At 36.8% G+C, this 24,197-nt stretch overlaps 1 protein-coding gene across 10 annotated transcripts in view; it reads left to right on the top strand.

Moving 5' to 3' along the window:
• The window catches only part of MAGI2 (membrane associated guanylate kinase, WW and PDZ domain containing 2), a 714,127-nt gene that overhangs the window by 207,243 nt on the left and 482,687 nt on the right, over positions 1-24,197 (top strand). For all 10 annotated transcript variants that reach the window (XM_066182812.1, XM_066182813.1, XM_066182802.1 and 7 more), the window contains exon 2: positions 8,742-8,858. In XM_066182812.1, the coding sequence (XP_066038909.1) occupies positions 8,742-8,858 (117 nt within the window). The remainder of the gene's footprint in view (positions 1-8,741; positions 8,859-24,197) is intronic.

Genomic DNA, 24,197 nt, shown 5'->3' on the forward strand with positions numbered 1-24,197 from the left:
GCTTCTGGTACAAGAGAGATGTGTGTGGCTGCTCCCTGAGGAATATTGTCTGAGCAGGCTCTCCTTACAGGTGTTTTGGGCATCCACCAGCTGACCCCCCGGAGAGCTTGCAGGGTTTTAGTGCTGGGTGAGTCACCCTTAAAGCACAGAGAATTACACTGACACAGTGAAGTATAATTTGTATCCAGCCAGAACAAATGAGACCCCCATTGTCACCGTTACTGTGTATTACAGATTAATGCTGCATTTTTCAGAGAAGTCAATTTGTCCCTTTTTTTCTAATTAATATGTCAGTAAGCATCACATGGGGTTTTTTTTCCAGGTATACACATTAAAAAATTTTGCTACAGCTTGATTAAAATTTAAATTCTTACATCTTTATGACATTTGTTTCCTTATTAATTAAATTTGCCTGTTGGACATTTCTGACTAATAGAGATCTTCCTAGAATACAAAACATCTTCCTGGAAATATATCCAACTCAAATAACAGTATAAATGTTATTCTGAACTAAAACCAGCCTTACTAGTCTGCTCAAATGTTTTTAGTATGATACAGTCACTCTCTGGTTAAACCTGTTCTGTGAGTTTTCATCTTTATGTGCCATCAGTTTTCAAAGACACTTCCAAAGACACTCACATACCAATGAGATATGTTGTTTCACTTTTCCAACTGACTTCTTGAAGTCAGTTTCTAGAACTTTCTTCTGGAGCTGTATCTGAGAGCTCAGTTACATAACAAACATTGGCCTTAGCAAATTTCAAACTCTTGTGTCACCCTTTGACCAAATAGAAGGAGATTTCCTGGAGTGGGAGCATCTGAATGCCAGGTAGTATTTGACTGCTAGTAAAGGCTTCTGTAAATATGTACAAATTTAAAGAGAAACCTATCTGTACAAATATTGCTGGCTTCTATATGACTGCACAGCTTGAGTGTGGGTTTTGACATTCTTATTTTGTAACTAAATGTATAATGTCTTACAGTTTTATGTTTGTCAAAAACATCTGTAAAGATAATTATTTGCCTTGTAGCAAGTCTTGTAGGAACAATATGAGTCTCTTAAATATCTCAGTAGCAGTCATTAACGTTTTTGTGTAAGTTAAAAATCAAATCATTGATAAACTGGAGGCATCTACAAACAGCTGGGTCATAATTAGCTTTAGCAAATTTACAAAACTCAAATAAAAGGCAGTTCATTTCCAGACAGCTTTGTAGACAACAGCAGCATTATTTGAACATCACTTTATTTATGCACCTATTAACTGGAACACTGAATAAAAGATGAGTATTCTGAAGGCAAAGTGCCCCAAACTATCCTCTCTGTTACAGAAATGACAGCTGGACTTTTTTTTACCAGCCAGTTAAATCACGGCATTTCCCAGCATCTTCAATCTAGAACTGTGCTGAGCAGTAAATTTAAAGAAGAAAACAAAACAAAGTACCTCTAAATAGCAAAGGTACAAAATATTTTACTGGGTAAATGTCCATTTTTTGAGGTTGACTTGGGGTAACTTTGAGATTAGAAGGCATGTTGCATGTTGCTAGCAGCCTTTGGAAGGTGCTTCAACTGGCTTTGCAATGGAAAACTCTCTGTAGCCATGAGGAGTGGAGCTCTATATTGTAATAAGAGCTGAAGTTCAGCAATCTGAGGTAAAGTACAAGATGCAGATGTGTTTGGCTCTGTTGAGTCTCCTGCTGACACAGCCTCGTTGTATCATTACGAAACACATTTTTGCTTCCAGCACAGTGTACACTTGTGTCTTCACATTTCAAACAGAGGCTTGAGGCTAGCCACAAAAACTAAGAAAATAAATCCAGGGAATGATATGCTTGTACAGTGCTCTTAGAATCGGTCTTCCCCCGTGGTGCTGGTCTCATTTGTGGCTGCTCCAGGGTATTCTGTTTATCTGGTCCTCAGACTACCCCAGAAGGTACAACAAAGGCAGGTGTAGCACAGTGGTGAATTGAACCCAGGGTGTCACTAGGCAGTGAGGACTCCTCTGTTCCCAGAAACAAAGTGGAAACTTTCTCCACTGTGAAGATCAAAGAGTGTGCAAACCTCAGCCTGTCACTTGGTCTGAGAAGAGCAGGTGGAATTTATCATCTGTAGAGATTAGGGAATTGCCTATTTGTACAGAGACATTCATCCAAATATGAATTCTCATAATGGAGAAAATCAGTCATTGGCTAGAATTTATTGCAGGTTTTTTAATACAGTCTGTATGTAGTGCCATCCCCATGCAGTTTAACCTGGAAGTCCTACAATCCTGTATTTTGGAATTTTGAATTTAAAATGCTAGGAGGAAGAAATCAAAGGATAAAGCTGAGGATGCAACTCTAAGTGTTATAAATATGATAGATGTGTATGATAGATAATATAAAAGATCCATAAGCAAAAAGGTTGCCCATATAATCCGTACCCAAAGAGAAAGACTACAAAATAGCAGGCTATGAAAAAGAAGGCCGTATCCCATCAAAAATTAGATCTTAAAATGTTTTTCATTGTATATAGCACATAAAAGAATACCAAGATCTAATTTTTTTCCAAAGCCTTAAAGTTTGTTTAGATCTCCATTAAAGGATCATGGAATACAATTTATTGGAGTAGCCCCAAATACAAAAAAAAAAAATTTTCTCCTTGAGCACTTTCTTGCATAATAATTCCTTCTTGATTCCTTGTTGATGCTCACACGCATTCCACAGAGCTCATAGCTCACCCCAAAGGTTTGAGGCTTTGCAGGTAAGTCAGATGGCAGACTTGGCTGAAGGTACCGGTGAAAGGCAGGCAGAAGTACAAAGACGATGCACAGTTTAATGTAGGGATAGAAAGGCTTTGAAATAAAATGTGTGATCTTCAGTGATGACTGGCAGTGTAACAAATCCTTCTTATAATTTACTAAAGTTTTTTCTTTTACTGTTATGATGTTTACGTGTTTTACCTGGAAACCTGAAGGAACATCCGTTGTTGAATATGCCCATTATACTATGACTACTGAAATGTCAACACTCATCTTTATACTAATCTGAGCATGAGATAGGTTTGTTGAGAATAATTTCCCTTAAATAATAGGCTTAGCTACAGGCTGTATTTTAATAATGAATCCTTACAAAATCCAACCAAGAGTTTTCACATTACTTGGAATTTTCATATTCTATCTTAAAAGTGATTTTTCTGGTTAACTGTTGCCAGTTGAAGAAGCTATTAAAGTAAATCATCTTATATTGACTCATAAGTTTTAAATACCTGACATCTTCATTAATCAAGTACTAAAATAAGACATATTTCATTTGTTTAAAAAGTACCATTTGTACTATAAACAGAAGGAAATCATATGAGTAGTGGTAATCATATTTTTTTCTTTAATGAAGGCTTTCTTAAGGATTTTTTTCAAGTTTGTTGCATAAAAACATCACTGAAGTTTTGGGAAGAAAAAAGGAATTGTGGTGCTCTTTTGAGAGGATCAACTTGGGAAAAACCTGTGGATAGAGCAGGAAATGTCGGTTTATGCTTAAAATCTTTCAGGGTGTAAAATAGAGGGAGTTTGGGAGCTGTGGGTGACACTTCTCAAAGCTGTGTGGTGCCCATCCCTCACTGCTGTTCATTTCTGAATTTTGTGCATCAAAATGGATGTGTGTGGGTCTGGAGAACAGGACTGGAAGAGGAGAATTATAGGTCACCTCACATTAGGTTGTATATGACAGAATGAAAAAATTATAGAGATGTTTAAAGATAAGTGGTCATGGCGTCACTAAAATGATTAGAATGATTAAGATGGGTTCTATAGGGTAATTTCAGGTATTGTGGATTCTTACTGGACCATTTAAAAAGACATTCAGAAATGAGCAATTAGATCATGCACATAGCTTTTTACCTGTGATGACTATGATTTTCTTGATATATCCCAGAGAGTGTCACAAAAATTATTCTTTCACTCACCTTCCTGGGTAAAATAATTTTTTTATCTCAATGGTAGCAAAAAGAATTGATAAATCAGATATTCCTGATATACCTGATTTAAAGAATTTAGGTCATCATTTAGGCTACTTGTAGAAAGGTCAGATTATCTGGGAAGAGTGAAGGATAAATTAATCTAGCAGGCACCAAATTGCAGGTATTGTATTGAAAATGTGCAGAAGAAACAAGCTGTTGTCAGGTGGCCATGGACCCACCCCATGGTATGGATGTAAAGCTCCAGGTACCACCTGAATAAATCATTTGGATGAGACTCTCCAGTAGAACACTCCTGCTGAAGCTGGTGAAAGCCAGGTCATTCAAGGCATTTGATTTTGCCAAATATATAGCTTATGTTTACAGTCAGAAGTAGAAGCTTGTTAAAAAACAAAGGGAGAGTCAATCTGATTAAAGTAGGGCAGTAGAAGAGAGGGGGTATTTTGTACTCAAAGTTTATGAGCTTGTCTGCTTTCACAGAGTAACAATTCTAAGGCATTTCCTTTAGTTTCCCCAGATGCAGATCATGTATAGATGCAAATACAGATCTAAAAGTCTTGCTTGCACATAGATATTTCTAACCATGAGTATTTATAGAAGCCAGGGAAACGGAAATCCTTTACATTTTAATCCCAGTAAATAAAATATCTAAGGCAAATTATTCTCAGATGAGATGCAATTGACTTTACTGTTAGAAGAATCCAAATTATTTACTATACCACATTTTGGGAAGTCATTGATTATGATACAAGATGAGCAAATGCTAAAGGGTGAATACTCAGAAGAGTTTGTAGAAAGTTTGTGCCAATAAAAATGTGTTAAGGGTTAAACAAATTATTTAGAGCTACTACTGCAGGAACAAGAGGGATGTTCGTGTTAACGTGTTCTTTGTGGAAAATATAATGCAAGTGTAGACTCCAGCTGGATCATCAGTGAGTTACTGCATAGGAAGTTACAAAAAAACTGTTAGAATATTTAGAATTAGTGAAAATTATAAACCTTTATTCCTGCCATTTTTTTGGAAATGGCAATTATCTTCAGGTTTGAATCTTCTAATGAGCTAGAAACTATTCAGTACCCTTTGTGTGTTCTTTATTGCACTTCTCTGATTGGACTTTTGTACTAGATTTTTATAAAGGCCACCAAACGAGAGAAATGCATTAGAACACTGTAAAAAGTAATACATTGGTCATTAAATTCACAAGTATAGCATGCAAACAGAGCAGTTTTTAGTTCAGCCAAGTGTGTCTTATTTTATAATATCTGGAATCTACTTCAGTCATGGTTATGAGTTTGCCGTCGTGATCGGTAGCTGTACCTAAACCACACATACATTATGCAAGAGATCATTACTGGAAATATTTAATTCCCATCCTATGTTCCTCAGCTAGCAAAGGGATTCATTGGAGTGAAATGAAACTGAAACAGAGCACAGGCCTCAAGCCAGCAAAAAGGAAAAAACATAAAAGCACTGCGTGGCTGCAAGCCAGTGAATGCTCCATCATGCAGTTGTCAGCCTCCTCCTGTGGCAGTGGCCAAAGAGCCCTTTAAATTATGGTCTCTGGATTGGGTTCCTAAAGCCCGAGCTGTATAATACCTCAGACACACAACAGTGCTTCCTGCTGCTGTCACAGGCAGTGAGCAGGATGTGGCCTGGGGGAGCTCCTTCCCTGGGAGCTCCAGCTGGGGAGCTGGAGGGCAGTGCCGGGGGATTTGTGGAATGGCACAACAGGCACTGGTGCTCCCTGGGCACTGCCACAAACTCCTCCACTGTGGGCGGCCTGGGAATAAGAGAAAAGAAGGGGGTTGGGTTCATGTCAGGAATTTTCCAACATCTCAGTAATTTTCAGTGTCCTACAAAAAGAGGAAATAAATAGAAGTTGAATTCTACAGAAAGTAAGTCAGTCACTTGTCGTACTGGGCTGGATAGGACCATTAAATCGTAGTTATTGACTGTAAAAATGCTTTTCCCCTGCTTCTTTTTCTGTGAACTAGCTGTCAATGTCACTGTTCTTCTTTTCCTCTGAAGTAAACCAAATGGTAACATTTTCTGTGCCTTATTTTCAGCCTTTCGGAGGACATCGTCCTATAATTACTATTACTCATGTTATTCTTGATTTACATAGTATGTAACACAAACTGTAACTCACTGCTGCTGAATCGAGATTGGTTTACATATTTGCAATTCACTATAGTTTTCTTGCAAAAAGTCTTATGGACCCATAACTGCACATGCAAGATGTTGTTCTGATTGTACTTCAAAAGGATCAGGCTGCTCCAAAGCTCAGGTACTATAAATACCACAAAAGCATGTGTGGAATCAATATGCTTTTAAAAAGCATCAGGTAAAACTACATAACTTTTTCGGGGAGAAAAGCAGAAGAATGACAATTGGAAGGATGAACTAAAAATATACTGTATCTATTTTTCAGGGCTCTAGAACTATTTTATTTTTTACAATTTCCATGAGGAAAAAGTCATTGTTTTACCAGATTAAAAATAAAAAAAGGTAGCATATGCCCAAAGAATTGAAAACACAAATTAGTTCAGACAACAGAATGACTCTTGAAGAAGAAAATTTGTAATTATACATGTGTTGACTGTAGTTAATCTCTTTAAAATCAACAAAACTCTACAGTATATACTCGGATATTAGGAAAAAATTATATTGTTTCCATTGTGCTTGGAAGCTGCTAAGTTTTATTTCCTCTGAACTATGATTTGATTACTGTTTATTTCTATTAGAAACTTGCTTTTGAATTTCATGTAACAAATGCAGGACTGTAGGCATCTTTTCCTGTAAATACACATTTTTATATCTAGTTTGGAATATGCAATTTGCCAGAAATATCAGGTGACTCTTTTAATGAAGTGCTTAAGAGGTTTTAGTGCATTCATTACACATCTTGAACTAAATTAACTAAATGGCTGTGTTTGACATAAGAGGCTGTAAATAAAAAATGCACATTGAGGGTCAGAAATCTGTGGAGGTTCCTAAACTTACTGATGTTGTAAGTTGAATGATTCGGGTTTGTGTCAGTGGGCAGGCTACAGCTGTTGTTCTCAAACTGGCATTTTCTCAGGCTGCCAAAAAGCATCAGCATCACTGGGCATGTTCTGTATATTAGAGTGAGTGGAGCAAGAGCTGCAGGACCTTTACTGTCTGCAGCCGATCACGAAGGACAGCAGACTCAGTGAATTCTCCACAGCCTCCTCAGAAATCTCACAAGAAATTAGAAGTAAGGATGGTCTCATCTGCAAACTGAACCTACTGCAAGAAACAGGGTTAGTGGTACAAACAGTAGATCAATTAGAGCTTGGGGATCCTGGAAGAACAGAGATCCACGTGGAAATTCTCAGCCTCAGGGAACCAAGCATACAGGTATTTTGTGTCTTATGAGCTGGGGTGCTTTTTTCCTCCTGCTTTTGATTGTGAAAGTTTGCCGCGTTTTTTGCCTTTAGCTAAAGGAGAGAGTAATTATTTATAAGCTTTTTATAAACCTGGAACATAAGGTTTTGAAGTTACTGACAAAGAGCAGCAGTAATAACATTACGGACTTGTAAGAGGCAGATAAATAGGAATAGCTGTAAAAGGAAATATATTTTAATTTATAACCCTTTGTGCTCTGCAGTGACTTTCATATACTTAGGTAGGGATGTTTTGTGTTCCTATTTACAGGAAAATCTTTATATAGTCTGATTCAATAAGACTTTTGACAGAGGGTTCAATTGCAAATGCCATTTGAAAAAATGTTTTAAGGTTGCATGAGTGAAGCAACAAGTTAGGGATCTATCTACTTGCAATTTTTCATCTTGGGACTATATGTCAGAACTCAATATAGTAATGATTTTCTATATTTTTCCTATGTTAGGATTTCAGAGAGAGAAGAAGTTGAGTTATTTATAGACTTCTCCGTAATTATAAATGTGATCTCTATTCAAGGTTAAAAGAAATGGGGAGGAACTATATTGGGAAATGCTTATTAATCATGTTGGATTAGATTTCTAGATATGCCTTTCATAGTTGAACATGATACATCAGTCAGTGGCTAAACAGTAGTTTAAATTGTTTTTTCCTAAAGTTTTAGTAAAAGTGGCAAATGCAAGATTTTTTACTCAGTTTTTTCCACATTTGCACTGCTTTGCTGAGATGTTGTAATGCTATTTTTGGTGGTGGAAATAAAATATGAACCCTTGTTTTTGATAGTGTCTCTCTCAATTGTGAGTCCTATCAGAAATAAATAAAACAAGACATATAACATTTATATGATCGCTAAGAACAGCCACATTTCCTTCTGGTTACACATGGACTAAAAACACTGATTACTGCAGAGGGATTTTGAATCAATATTTATGGTTTAATAAGAAATGGGAAACTGGTACAAGGTCATGTACGTAACAACATGTAGTAATACATGTTATACCTAACATGTAAACATAATACCTCATACTTTATTGTTTAGATACATATGTAGGTAGTTGTGTAAAAACAGTATGTTCAAGTTTTGTGCTGAAAGCATATTGACAGCTCTGTCTATAATCCTGTGTGTATTTTCTGAACTGTACAGTTTTAGCCAGTTATTTGTCACTGTTTTTAACTTATACAATTATCAATAGTAAAAAATACCCTACTAACCATATGCTTTAACCAGAAATCTCTGTGTACTTTTTGTTCTCCATCATGACAGAAACGTGAAGGAAAATGAGCTGGAAAGACTTCACAAGTGATTCATTGCTTCCATCAAAGCAATATAATTTTAAATTGTACTTTCATTTGTCTTTTCCCTGACAGGAGGCATTGTTGATAAGGACCTTCGTCACTACCTCAACCTACGGTTCCAGAAAGGTTCGGTGGACCATGAGCTCCAGCAGATCATAAGAGACAATCTCTACCTCCGCACAGTGCCATGTAAGTAGGGTGCAGATGGACAAACTTGGCTTTTTAGTGTCAATAGACTAATCTGAGTGAGTGATGCTGAGGCCCTTTGCAATGCATGAAGAGGTGGTCTGTGGATTAAACAGCCTTCCTGTAATTAAATTTGTCGCTTGCTTCCAGTCTTACACATTACTGCTGAGAAATTCAGCTGTGCAATGCTGATGTTTTTGTGGTGTTTTCAAAGTTGAAATTTCATAAACTCTGGCTCTAGAATAATAATAATCTTATTTTTTCTGTAGTTTCAGAAAGCCCAAATTTAAAAAGAAAAGAGAAACAGTTTTCTGGGCTGGTTCAGTGGATGTCCAACAGAGAGTTTGGTCTGCCTCATGTTTCACATATCCACTATGTAATAATGCCAAGTGGATTTAGAAAGCAATAGGGCAACAGAGGAAATGTATAAACTAGATTTTGTTTGAATGCAACAGGCATGGCAATGAAAGTTTGTACTGCCTTGCATATGTGTTTGTTGCCACATGAGTCAATATTCAAAATATTCTGAAACCTCTAAAATTATTTTTGTTGTATTGACAATATTCACCTATCTTGGCAGTAGACATGAAATTGAGCAGTCACGCAAGCTGTGTCTGACTGTCATGGCCATGCCTTTCAGAACAGATCTACTTGGCTGACAGACAATATATCATTTAAAAAGGACTGAAGTTCCATTATTCTTCCCTCATAAAATTGCTTAGCAGACATAAAATGGGTCTTCTGGTTTTGGCAAAAAAAAAAGGGTGCACTTTTGAACTTACAAGTTTGACACTGGAATGGCAGGCAGAGGAAGGTATACTGAATAAATGGCTGTGCTATTTATTTGGCAATGGGTGCATGCTCTTTGAAAGCTGAGTTGTTGTGAATGCTACTGTATGTTTCTTCTTTCATAATATTAAAGAATGAAGCTTTGAAATGCTCCTCCTAAAAAAAATAAATATAAATCCCTAATTTCTAATGTTTCATTTGCAACTGATCAGAAAGGAAGATGGAGAAAAACATTTAAAATTTATTACCTGTATGCAGAAAAACAAAAAATGTTATAATTATGTGAGATTTATGATGAATTAGGTATGTCTGAAAATACTGAGAAACATCACAGCTGAAGTGGAAATGCAAGTACAGAAAAGTTTTGAGACTAAATCCCACTTCCAAGGATGCCTGGGAGCAACATTAGCCCAAATGTCTCCTTGTTGTAACCCCAGTCCATGCTCATTAGTGCCACATGTCCAAGTTAAAGAAGGGAAATAAACAATATTGCAACTACTGCACACACGTGTATGAGAGACACTATCTGTCAGCAATTTGGGCACAAGGAGTATTCTTGAGGCTGTTTTGTTTTCATTCAAGGCAGTAATAAAGTGTTCTCGTGTCAAGTAAAGTACAGTACTCACAGAAGCTAATTCATCATTCAAAATGAAACACTACAACCACAAAGACTACAATTTGGAATCTATAAACATTACAACCTTTCCTTTCTGCTGTGGCTTCTCCATCTTCTGTGTCACTTTAGGTGGTTAAATTCTTAGGTCATTATTGTATTATATAGTAAGCGTATTTGACTAAGCAAAAACTACATTTTGAAATATACTATAGTGTTGCAGATGGCAGGTGCTGATTTGCCAGGTAAGCTGTTATTGCTCTTGGAGAGTGAAGGATGCTTTTCTGTAGTAGTGGCAGGGAAAAAAAAACCCCAAAACCAACAAAAAGACTCCATAGTACCTAACTGCTATATTTTCTTCAAAATGTTCTTGAAAATTCTATGAAAGTAATCCTTCTTAAAAGAGGTATTTAAAATAAAAGAAGTCATCAAATGCAGAAAGGGTGATATGTGGTTAGTGAAAGGATTTTTCATAATCAGCTAAATAAAAAGAACACCGACACATAGATTGCAACCCAAATTTCCTCTAAATCATAATTGTGGTGAATCCTTTTTTAATGTGATTTCATTCTGTCCCCAGAATTCATACCTAGGGGAGAAAATGTTCTCAACTGTTCTCTTATTTTCATATCACTTTACTACTTTTTGAATCACAAACTTATCTTTCAAGAGCATTGGTATTCAGAATCTTCTGCTCTGGGAAAGTATTTTGTTTTTAAGCTCTGTGCACAGTCTAAGAGTACTGGTTGATTGTCCTCATACTGTCCTTAGTATACAATGGTAATGTTTAACTGACTGTACCACTGCCCACAAGTTCACTTAATGAGTGCACCTAACCACGAACCTATTACAGATCTTGCAACAGATGCCAACACAGCAAAAGCAGCACTCAGTTTTTTCAAAGTCTTGTGCAGAAAGATAGAGAGTGAAACCCAGCTGTAGGCAGCATAGACTTGATTTCCAATGACAAGGCTGTAACACAAAGAGGAAAAAAAATTGAAAAATAGGTGGCAGCATTTTTCTTTTGAAACTGCATCTACAATCTCTGCTCTGTTACAGAGGCATAATTGCCAGTATAACCATGAGAAGGTTTGTAGAGAGTCCTTAACCCTGAGTTTTTGTGTTATTTGCTTTCTGTTCCCACTGGCAGTACTGGCCCCAGCAGTGCAGTGAGTGTGACTGTGGGTTTCTCAGCTGCCTAGGTTAGATCAAGTCATCTTTCACTTGTATTGAATGAATGAAGGAGTGAATGTTCTCTGTGAAACCAGGAAGCAGAGAACTAATCCATACCTGTTTTAAATAAGGATAAGCCAACTCAAATTAGACAACTGAACCAGTATTTACTAGAAAGCAGATATGGTTGGGCCTTGGACTCCACCCTGGCAGTGTTTAAAGCCAGGTTGGATGAGACTTTCAACAACCAGCACTAGTGGGAGGTGTCCCAGCTCATGGTGGGGAGAGGTTTGGAACTAGATGATCTTTAAGGACTCTTCCAACCCCTTAACATTCTATGCCTCTATGATTCCAGGTAAGACTTTGAATTGTCTATTATACAAGTGTACCTCCCTCTCTACGCCAAAGAATAGATGAGCCAGAATCACAAGATGTGAAGATAATGGGTCAATTCTGCCCTCAGAAATTGTAGCCCCTTGGAATTGGATGGGCTCATGATCCTTCCATTTCTCTGGTTTTGCTAATGCAGTGTCCCTTTCTACTAAATTAGAAATGACTGTGTAACCCTGAGAGCCAAATGCTGCCTTCCATAAGTGTCCCAGCTCTCAATGCCATATGAAACTGATTTTCCCTGCATTGCCAACAGGAATGATATGCATATATCCCAGGGCAGGATGTACAATTGTATTTGCAGCAGTCAAGATGAAGCCATGAACAAAGCAGTTTTGGGGGAAAGAAAAGTTCCTCATTTTCCAGTTTCAGAAGACCTAGCTGAAGTTTGTGTCATGCATTTTCTTCCCCCTTTCCTGTTTGGTAGAATGTTAGCACTTTTCATATCCTCAACTTATACCTGAAAATATTTAGGAGCGCTATTGTAGTTGTCCTGCAATACAGAAAAGCAGGAAAAGAAGCTCATTGATATCCTCTGGGATACAGCCTCAGATTGACAGTGGCTCAGATGAACTGGTCTATCCTGCTGCACCATAGAAGGATGCAGCCCATTAATGCTTTCTTCACAGTGAAAATGGGGGAAAATAGCTTTAAAAACGTTATGAGTATGAGGAATCTTCCTCCCTGGTCTTTGAGATTAGAAAAAAAGAAATTATGTAAGAATAGAGAGACTGGGTATGTGGATCAGCCTTACAGCACGGGGTATTACCATTAGCACAGAAATTGGAGGAAGGATGTTTTATTTAAGACATTTATCAGCAGCATAGGAAAAAAAAAAATTAGGCTTGTAACTGAGCCATATGCTGTATGTGAGTGACCAGGGGTAAGAAATGGAATCATTATGAGCAGCAGTTTCCCACATACCAAATCGTGATAACAAATCTTCCTTTTTCTTGCTTGTTGATGCCATGGGTGCTCTGTGTTAGGTGAATATAATTAACACTGCACTGAAAATATGATGCCTATGAACACTTAATGAGTCACTTAAGTCACTTCCGCCGTGACTTATTTTTTTCCATCTTCTGTGAATATTTAGATTTAGGTCATTTTGAGTCAATATAAGTAAGAGCCTCGTTTTGAAATACAGTTTTGTTCTACTGTATTTTAGTATAGTCTTGTCTATATATAAATTTAGCCCACATGCTGCAATATTGTCTGTGTAGTGTTGAAATTTTATATCTTACAGCATGCTTATGCTTGTTGTCTAGTCCTCTTCCAAGAAGAAAAAGTGCATAGAGAGATACATTTTTTTTCTGGGTGTTGGTTTTATTTATCATATATAGTAAAACTAGAGCCATTATCTTATATTCCGGTGATACTAAAGTCAATAAAATATGTTTATACTTGAGGCTGCAGGGGAATTCACACTTTCAGACCTGAAGAAATCTCTGTCTCCAAAACAGTGCAAAACAAACAAGGTCTTTCCCTCTGTCAGAGAATTGTAATATATTGAAAAAACTTAGTCAGTCATAATCTGCTTCATGTGTACCTATCTAAAATAACTTCTGTGAGTGTGTAAGACTTTCCTCTCTCAATGATAGGTGTTATCACAGTTTGTATTTCTTTTATTTTTCTACCTTTTATTTTGGTCACAATAATTTGTAAATATTGAATTAAATCCACATTACATACCTAGGTTTTGATATGAGGTTTCTAATTTCTAAGCTGAGGACAGAGTTGAAGAATTCAAGTAGGCAATAACGCTGTATTGGTTGAGGGTAGCCCAAACTCAGAAGCTCCCTGTGCATAGTTCAGCTGCTCTGGATAAGGTTGTGAGGTATACCTGACTAATCCATACTTGGACAGATATGAAGCTTTTCATATTGGTTTTTTTTTAGAAAAGTACTTTCTTAGTTCTTTTAAAAAGTATATAGCCAAGAAAATTCAAAGGGAGATGTGTGAAACAGACTTGCCAATGGTATATTTTTCTAACAAGTTTGTTCATGTCAAAAGTATCTTACAAGAGGTATTGTCAGTGAAAGAGCTGCCGGTTTGACGTCGTATGGAGCTATTGCTAGGATAAAATAGCCTGTGCTTAGCATACCATACTGCCAAGAAATGTCTGCATCACTGGAAATAACAGTACCTAACTTTAATGACTATATTCTTCCAGGGTTAGCTGTTGCTTAGACTTTGACGGTTCAGAATAGAGCAATGCAGGGCTCTTAAAAAATGTTCTTATTGTTGTGTATCTCGTGGAGCACATCTTCAAAGTGTACTTTAAGTGAAATCACTGACATCTCAAGCAAAATCAGGTAATTATGTGAGATGAGGGCCCCACTGTGCTGGTTGCAGCACAGCCATGTGTACCAAAAGATGAGAAAGACATCAGTGCTTCCAATAACTAGCAGCCTAAATAGAAAAGAACAGCTGACAAAAAAATCACAGAGCACCAACAATGCCTAGTTGTCCTGCATGAGGTGGAGTGGTGGTTAAACTGTTGCCTGTGGACTTTGCTTTCTTTTCCACTGCTACATTCACTATTGTAAAAATGCATATGGGACAATGACTTGTTTTTCTGAGGACAATGGAAATGCCTGGTCAAAAGAGGTGGGCTCACACATCTTTGTATTGACTTTTTAAGTTATTTTATGAGACCTGTTGTCTGTTTCAGAGCAGGGTGGTAAAGGTTGGAGTCAGCACTTGTTCTGCTTCTCCATCAGTTTGTACAGAGCATTGCCTGTGCCCAGAGCATCTTCGGGCTGCCTTCAGCAGGAAGTGAATAAAAATAAAACCATGGAAAAAACAATTTTTAAAGTTTCTTTATCAAAGTGAAGTGCAGTTTTAATTAAGGTCTAGGGTAAACAGATGTCCAAACTATATCTACAAATAACAACACTGATGGAAAATACATTGTCTGTTAGTCATGAGAGAGAAAATGTAGATAATTTCTGTCTTTTTTCATCAGAAATTTCTCAGCTCTATATATTGGGGACATCAGCCTTCAGGTATTCAGTGACTAAGTACTCACGTTAAAATAACGTGTATGCAAAGAAAACAAATACAGGTCAAGAAGAAGGGGGGAAAGAATGTTTCTGATGTAGTATAACTGTAGTAGAAAGTGAGAACAGTTGTGACAAAATAAAGAGCAGTAGTTGTGTACCACTCCTAATACTGCAAATGTTCCATAAAGTTGTATGAAGTCATTAGGATGCTTTTATTGGTGGTACAGTTACAACAGTTCTGTTTCTCAGAGATCTTTGCATCCAAATGACATGTACAGGACACTGAGACTGATAATTCTGTCCCCTACTCCCACTCTTCCCACTCCTTTATTCCCTCCTTTCTGCTCTTTTCGATACCATCCTTTTCTCTCATTTTAAAAACCAAATAATTGAAAATCAGTATTTAAAAAAAAAAAAAAGTGCCAATATAAATTATTTTTCTAACAGGTAATCTGATGCCCTGCCAACTAGAAAGCTGATATAATACCACTAAAGTCTCTAAAAGTTTTAGCAGTAAAAAAAAGGGTAGGAAAATGTACTGAAATTTCAAACCCAATCTTTCTAAAGCCATTTTCCTAAAAAAGTGTACCACATTTCTTCCTTTACTGATGTTAGCTGGCATGTGTTTTAAAGACTAATTTCAAGCATCTTGGTTTGCTCATCACATCTGTCTGGAATTATTTATATGTGATATAGTACACACATGATTGCAGATGAGAGTTTAGTTACAATATTTGTGCTGATTGTCCCCAGAAATCAACGTTTAAATAAACTTGTTTATTTAAACTTTGGGGAGGCTCTCTAGTGTTGCAGAATGGGTTCTCTAATTCATGTGGTACCAAAAGGATAAAGGATAATGGCAGTTTTAAATGAATTTTGATGGTAACCCTAATTTTATTGACTACTAGCAGCAAACTAGAAGGGCAGTAGCCTGAATCTGATGAAGTACGTTGCCTCAACAGAACTAGAATAGCAAACAATGGAAGTGACCACAAATAACTTATTTCACAAGTACAAGTCAAAGTTCTTGAGTAGCCTAAAGCAGCATGAAATTTTTTGTAGGGGCTGTATCTCCCTATGACAGTAGGCTTTTCAAGCCTGAAGATCTTAGATATGCTACTGACATTTCCCCTAAAATAACCGAAGTATCTTAGAAATTTAAGAATTACAAATATGATGAAAAATACTTGCTGCATTGTAGAATAGAAGCGTTCCTACAATTTCTAAAGCATTTTTATTTCCTACATGAACTTTCCAAATTGCCTTTTGATGTTAAAAGATTTTTAATATAACCTCTAGATAAATTTAGCCTCCATCTGCAGTCAAATAGGTCAAAAAACTGATTTTTTCTTAAGGTAAGCTGAGATATTCTAAATATCTGTGTTTTCTCTCAGTCTGGAGAAGATAAATTGTCAGAGACAGTGGGTAATCTTTACTTGGTGATTTTTATCTGAAGAACAACTAAACAGTGAACATGGAAGCCCAAAGGCTGTCCTTAGAAATTCAGAACAACATCAACAAAAAAAGAGTTGTGCAAAAGAATCAATATTCTGATTTAGCCAGTAGTCTAACCAGGTAAACTACTAAATCTACTAAATTAATCTATTTAATCTACTAAATTTGCATTAAAAGGTCCAGTATAAATTTTGGGAGGATGTGCTTCTTTTGTTTTTTTTTTTTCTCTTCTGGGGCTTTCATCTACAACCATAACAAAAACAAGTCAGTGGCAGTGATGATGGATATCCTCAGGAACAGATCATCTGGTGCATACTGAGAAATTTCTGTCAATTGGTAAGCACTTGGCCAAGTTCACCAAATAACCAGCTTCTCAGATCTGAAATGCAGTTCAGTGGCTTCCTCACACCAGCTGGAGCCCAGGTCCTTCTTGGTTTGTTTGGACACTGTGCTCTGTGCCGCCACTCCATTTATAAAGGTCACTAGTTACATTAATAAGACTATACAACTTTAGATCTTTTTGCAAGATTTAAGATTCTTCCCAGCTGTAGAGAAGATGGCATATTTTTTGTGTCTTACAAAAAAAGAAAGAATTTCAACCTTCTGTGCATAATAAGCCCAGGTCAATGGACAAGTGTCTCTAGCAGCACCATGTTTTAGATTCGAAAGTACCCTGGCTAGAATAAATCCCCTTGAGAAGAAAAAAAAATTAGAGAATGAAGATTACAGAGGTGCTGTAACACGTGAGGAGTTGCTTAAGATCTGAAGAGAGAATAAAACTTTGGTTTCATCAATAGGGGTGAGATTAGTTTATAATTTACTCGCTGAAAAACTGTCATGAGGAAACTCCTTTTCTGCAAGTCCTTTTTTTAAATTTTGCTGTATCCTGAGGATACTGCTGTCCTGGTTTTGACCCATGACAGTTTGTCAAAACTTTATATTTTTCCTTTTTCTCCAAGTTTTGATTCTACCTAATGCATTTTTCTTTTTCTAATATATTACTGTTATTAACACATCAACCTCTTGACTAGCTATCAATTTATTATGGATTATTCAAATAATTCTGTCAAATTTATTTCATTGAGTCTGAATAGAGAAACTTTCTTACTGTGGAGATGGCAGAAATTAATTTTTTGTGAGAAAAATATAATTAGAATACTGCAGAGGTTCCAGTCCTCTGTATTTCAAATGAAAGCAAGGATCTGGATCTAAATGCAGAACAATGTTGTAATTTTAGCTTTTAAATTCTTGTCATAGAATTTTAAAATCTTGCATGGACATATATTACAGGGTCAAGAAGACACTATGCTTTTCAGCTAAGAGACCAGGTTTTAGTACTAAATTTCACAATAAATTACATTTGCTGTTGTTTTATCAATGTGTTTTTGTTGAAACTAATCACTAATACCTGTTATATGTTGCTAAGATATTTTCACATTGCTCACAAAAATAGTGAATCATTTTATATGTAGGAAAGCAGAAAATTCACTCTAGGCTGCTGAAGGTACAGTCTCCATGTGTGGTAGTCCCTTTAGCTATGGGCAAAATGCACACCAGCACACAGTTTAACTAATTCATAATTTCTGATTCCCATTTTTGATTTTGAATCACTATTGAGCTTTCTTTTTCAACTTGGTACTGCTATGATTTCTTCAACTCATACTGGTACTGACTTGAGTAGATACTTCACCAGGTATTTCATTTGTCATTTGTTAATACAGAGAAACCCAGAAATATCTTCTCTTTTTAATTTTTTTTTAATTTTTTTTAAGCTTCAAAACAAAACCATTCTACTCCTTCTTGCAAAAAATGATTTTTTTTTCAGCAGAAGAGTCTGTGGAACCCTTCCTGTTCACAGGTGTGTCAGAAATTTTGCCATAAAGCACTGCCCTGTAGTGATTCATTCATTTCACAGAACACTTCATTTAATTGGGAAATGCACATTGCATTATACTCTTCCTTGAAGAGCTCTTAAAACCCAGATAACAGAATTTAATTACCTTTAATTCATTGGGAATAGTATGCTATGGGGCACTCAAAATGGTGCAAATCTTCATTTGGCAAGATGTCCTTTCTTACATAAAAGTAGAAGACACTTTTATATACAATATCCTTGTCATAGCAGCATCTGTAAAAAAACTCTCTTCTTCCCTTAAAATGTTCCTTAAGTACTTTGACTTTCACTAAAATATTGAGTGGTTCTGAGCCTCTGCACATTGTTGGCTCCATATTTCTAAACCCTGGCTGAGTCCCTGCTCAGAAAGCGCATGGTTTGGTGTCTGACTCCAAGCCTTCCATAACTGGTGAGGAAAAGGAAGGTGAGAGTTCAGGCTCTAGGTTTTACACAGGTTAAAGGAGGTGGCTTTAACCAAAGCTGATGCTTAGGGCATGGACCTTTGCAAGTTTAGTTCATACAATAAGTAAGGCCCATTCGTAAATATACTTCAAGGTTTATGTCCTCTAGATAAGCTAGAAGCTTTATCTCAAGAATAGGATAAAAATCAGGCTGGTTTATATTTCTCTCTTTTTCTCTTCTGAGTCCTGTGAGGACATGGTGAAAGGTACAGCTGAGTGGTGAGTCATTCTACTCTTCAGGGTTTCATTCAAGAAATATGTGAAATGTGAAGTTCCTCATCAATTACCAAGGACAAGGATTATTCCCCCTTGTGTATCATGTAAATGAGGATAGCTGTAATATATATTATCTAATCTTTGGTTTATCTTTGTGTACTTCAAAAATAATGATTATTTCCTATAAAGCTTCAAAACTTGCCATGAGATCATCAGTCACTTTTATCTACAATGCAAATGCATCTGTACTTGTATTAAGAGCTGGGCGTCAACAAACTAATATTTAAATACACAGTTAAAATTGCACTGACTCAGAAACATGACACTTGGAGCCAGAATCAATTTAGTAATCTGGACTGTAAACTGTCAGAGAATAGTGGTGGTTCTGTTTTTGTACTTCATAATGCAATGTCCTGGAAGAAAGTGATGAATTTTGGAGAAAATCCTTTCTTTCATTATCTTCAAAAAATGAGAGCATCTAATTGTTCCTTTCCTGTCATTATCCTCGATTTGCATTGCCTAGCTCTGGCATGTCTTTTAGGCTTTTGCAGGGAACTTTAATTTTCAGAGTCTTCTGAGTAAGATACAGGGTTATTTCTGTCCTGGATCAGGATTGCTCAGTCTGAACTGGAGAAATCAAGTGGGAAAAAACCCAGGATATTTGAGAGATTCAGTGGTGACCATGCTTCCTCTAGCTTACACATTGAAAAAGAAATATTAGAAGTCCACATGGCACTGTGTTTCTAAGAGCATTTTTCCCTACACAGTTGAGGAAAGTAACCAAGCTCTAAGCATTGAAAAATTTATTTCTGTTAAGTAATTCCTACTCTGTTTAAAATCTTACAAAATTCTGAAAAAGCAATAAAGTCTAAAAGAAAAGAGAAGGCTTCTGCAAGATGCAATTATATTGTCTTTCGTCCCTCTTTATTAAATGTGGAAAATTTAAGCAACAATAATAAATATGAGAAAATGTTAGTTCTTGTAAAATCATCCATTAGCATCATAAAAGAGAATTCTGAATAAAGATTAAAGGTTTATTTTTTTTTTTAAGGCTTCTGATTTAAGTTTTCTGTTCTATAAAACAAGGAGGCTTGAAAGACGAACAGAAAGGAAAACGAAAAAGCAAAGCAGAAGGGTTTGTTCAATAAGGGAAAGTGACGGAATGTGCATGAGGGATGGGGCAACCTTGGATGTACAGACAGACTGGGGAACGAGACGATGGAAAGCAGTGCCACAGAAAGGAACCTGGAGGTCCTGGTTTAGGCAAAGTTAAACATGAGTCAGCTCATTAGTCACTGCACCCTTCTAATGGTAATTTTTACTGAGTTTGGAAACATGGAGGGTTGCAGAGGGTGTGTGTTTAACTGCATCACAGTGCCAGAGGCTAAATTGTGCTCTCATAGGAGAACAGAAGCTCTCCTGACTTGGGCAAGAGCTTCCTGAGAATCTCATTGTTGCCATTTTTAAGGACATGTTATGTCATAAACTCCAATGTAAAGAGCAATAACTGGGGTTTTTTTCTCTGGTTTGGAAATGTCTGTGGTTATAAGCCTTTACCGAAGACTAGGCAGAAGTTTTAAGAATTTTAGGAGGATAATGATGGTTTTGGAGAGACAATAAGCTCTGACCAAGAAATGCACCTCCTATCCTCCCATGGATTGACACCTCCCAGGTCTCAGTGTACATGACACAGTATCGGAAAATGAGGCTGTGAAGCTATTTGGGTGGTGGAGGGAGTACCAAAGGAAACTGCAGAAGGTAAATTTATAAATGTTTGTGTGATAAATTGAAAGCTTTCTACAGTTTCTTGACTTTTGTTAATACTCAGTCTGAAACCAGATCATTGTTTTAGACTGAAGATCATCTTTAATCCAGGTTAAAATATACAAGCAGTACAAAAGAAAAGGCCTTGTATTTCATTTCTTTAAGTTTCGCTGATGTGATTACAGTTTATTTACCCATTTCTGCTCTGACCAATCTTAAGGGAAGGAAGAAAACTATCACCTTATCTTGGCTTAAGCAGTGAAAATAAAGTATATGCCACTTGAGGGATGATTTTAACCCACTGGGTAAGAACACAAGGAAAATTACGTAGGAAGTGTACAGAGGAAGTCATAACTTGGAGCACAATTGTAACTGTTCAGGTGAAATATCATCATGAACTTTCATTGAGTTGAAGTGAGAATTCATTTCATTCTCTATGTTTCTTGTAGAATTTTGTTAAATTATTGCAGACCTTAGCTTTCTGCAGGCTAGAAAATAATGCACCTCTTCCCCAGATAATACAGTGAGGCTTATAGCAGCTTAATTTTCTTTCATTCTATGATTCCATGTAGGACCTATAAAGATGTGATCTGCACAACACTAACAATCCTTCAAAGCTAAAGCTTGAACAAATCAATGTCTTGAGGTCCATTAAACTCAAGCACAAAGCACATCACGTTCCTGGACAGAAGGATTAATAAAGGTGTAAAAGTACACAGAAATAAGAAAACAGTGAATAGTTACGGAAACTAGACTCAAACTGATTATTCCAAAAGTCATTCATAGGAGGCTCTGTAGTACCCTGGCTCTGTGTTCTTCCACTCCACTATTATTCTGGTGCAGATCATGGCACAAGATAGAAAATATCTTTTTTTCCTATTATGTGGTCCAGCAGAGGTGTTTTAAATGGGTTCACAGAAACTGCTTCTGTTTTAGTGCCATGTCAGTGCAGAAAGAGAAGGGGGATTTTAGGGAGAGAGAGAAACATTTAAAATGTGTTGGTCCATTTTTTTGGTTCAAACCATGTATGTACCTCACTCTGCAGAGCTGCTCTGTTCCCATGGTTGTGTTCTGTCCCTGTTCAGACAGTATTGTGCAGTACTGCAGATGTGACAGACAGAGAAATCTGTCTCCATGCAATTCTCCATATGGTGCTGTAGTCTCCCTTCATATCCCAGTTCTCCTTTCATACCCCAAAGAGAAGTCAGAGAAAATGTGGGAACACAATTTCCTTGGCCAGTGTGGAGCATCCTCATTAACAATGCACAGTCCTAAGCATTTCAAGGTGACGGCTGTGTCTGTGCCAGAAGAAACAGAGATGAATGGAAAAGATTGCACCTCTAGGTTGGTGGGAAGGGATTTCTTTCCCTTCACCTCCACTTACAAAAACATGATTTAGTTAAATGTTCCATTTGTTTGTCTCCGCTACTCCATCCATCTCCTACAGAAGTGTACTTCCAAGCTTATTTACAAATGACATGTGCTTCCAAGTTTAAGATAGGAAAACTGATTCTGAATGATGTAGCCCAATTTCCACTTCTGGAAGTTGAAGAATACTACAGCAACTTGGCAAATATTATTCTGCAGTATTTTATCAAGGCAATATTTAATATATGTCTCTTAGCACACATAGATTTTTTTGACATGGTTTTGAGGGTTTGGGTATTTTTGTTTAGGTTTGTTTTTTTGTTGTTTTGTGGTTTTGTTTGTTTGTTTAGATGTTTGGGTTTTTGTTGTGGTTGTTTTGGTATGGTTGGGGTTTTTGTGTAGTTTGGCGTTTTTGTGTGGTTTGGTTGGGGTTTTTTGTTTGTTTTGGGGTTTGTTTGTTTTGGTTTTTTTTCTTTTGTTCTTGCTTTTGTGGGGTTTTTTATGTTCTGTGTAGCATTATTTAAAATATTAAGAGTCAGAGTTTTGGGTTTTTTCTCATTGTCCTTATTGCATTTGGGATTCTGGCCCACTGCTTTGTTAAATCTGGGCCGTATACTACTCCTCCTTCTGTGTCACTAAAAAGCCTGAGCAGAAGAAAACAGTCACAGCCCTAATGTGTGGAAGAGACTAGCAGTAAAGAGCTCACCCTCACCTTCCCCCTCACCCTCCAGCTCCTCAATAAGCTCTGCAGTAGCACAGGGGAGAGAGGAGTATTGATGATCAGTCTGCTCTCACTCCATGGGCTCCCTCATCAAGGCCAGGAGTACATGAGCATGACTTGCCTGTTCATTCTCTGCAGGCACCAGTGCCACTCTGCTAAGTGTATTGTTCGTGGCTAAGACTTGAATGATGGGTCAGAAACCTGTAAGGTATTTCAGATGACTAATGCCAGGGAAGTAAAAATAATTGTTATTAGAACAGTTTGCTGATTTGAGGAAGCAGCCTATTTTTCATGAATGCGAAGTAAAGGGGTTGGCAATCAGATATACCCCTTCTTCACTTCTTAGTATTCTTTTCTGTTTCATCTGCTTTATTTTTTTCTCTTAAATTATATTATTCAAATGAAAATTCAGTGCATGACAACTAAAGCATGCCTAACAATTCTATTTCTTTTTAAAAAGGCTGAATTTTCTATTTATCCCCTGGAGCTTCAGTCTATAAAAATGTTATATTAAATATGAGATATGCTGTTCCCTGTTGATACTGCCTGGAGTTAGGCAGTCATTGAGACAATGCCATGTCTGCAGGATTGCAGATGTGAAAGGATCCATACATCCTTGGTGGGCCACCCACAGAACCTTGTAAGGTGAAGGTCTAAAGTGTGGTGCTCACAGGGACTTTGGTGGAACAGGGGACTTGGGAGGGTCAAAAGCTGTGTCTTATTTATGTAACAGCTGAATTAGATCTGAAGGTTAACTCTTCTCGTCCTTTTCTGCAACTTACTCTGTACAATGAATTTTAAGTTATTACTCTTAAGAGTTTCCAGTATAATGAATACACACCAGCAACAATTTCTTTGCTGATGTCAATCAGTATAACTTCATTACTATTGGGGATTTTCAGAAATCAGCACAGTTTCAGACTTCAACCTTGTTATGATAGCCAGGAAACATCAAGTTCATTTTCCAAATGATTACTGAATTCTAACAGCTCTCTGGATGTTACTGATGTAGATTGGCACAACTAGCTTTGTTCAATGTTGAGCTAAATATGTTCCTGAAATATCAAAATAATTAAAGTTTTGTAGCATTTTTCTGTAGAGACTTGTAAATTGCTTTGTTCTTCTGAATTACAGAAGAAATTAACTAAAAGTTTAATTATAAAAATGTAAAGGGTTGCAAATCTGAAAAGCAGGAGCAGCTTTATTGTTTTCTTTAAATAATGTACTGTTATTGCCATTTTCATAGTTCAAAAACAAACTAAAAAGCCCAAAACCCAGTGCTCACCCTAAGGTTTAAATTAAGAGAACTGTTTTCATTCATTTTTATGGTTTTGAAATAATTCACTCTGCAGGCTAATTTTGCAGCATGGTGAAGATTGTCGTAATTGCTGCCTAGGAAGGGATACCTTTGCCAAGGTCGTTTCTGTCACTTCTCCTTTTTTATTTCTTTGGTCTTTACCTCTGAGAATAAATGTCATGTTGTGGCTTAAGCA

Source organism: Chamaea fasciata, unplaced genomic scaffold, assembly GCF_029207755.1.
Source record: "Chamaea fasciata isolate MVZ Bird 193981 ecotype frontalis unplaced genomic scaffold, bChaFas1.0.hap1 SCAF_5, whole genome shotgun sequence".
NCBI lineage: Eukaryota > Metazoa > Chordata > Aves > Passeriformes > Sylviidae > Chamaea > Chamaea fasciata.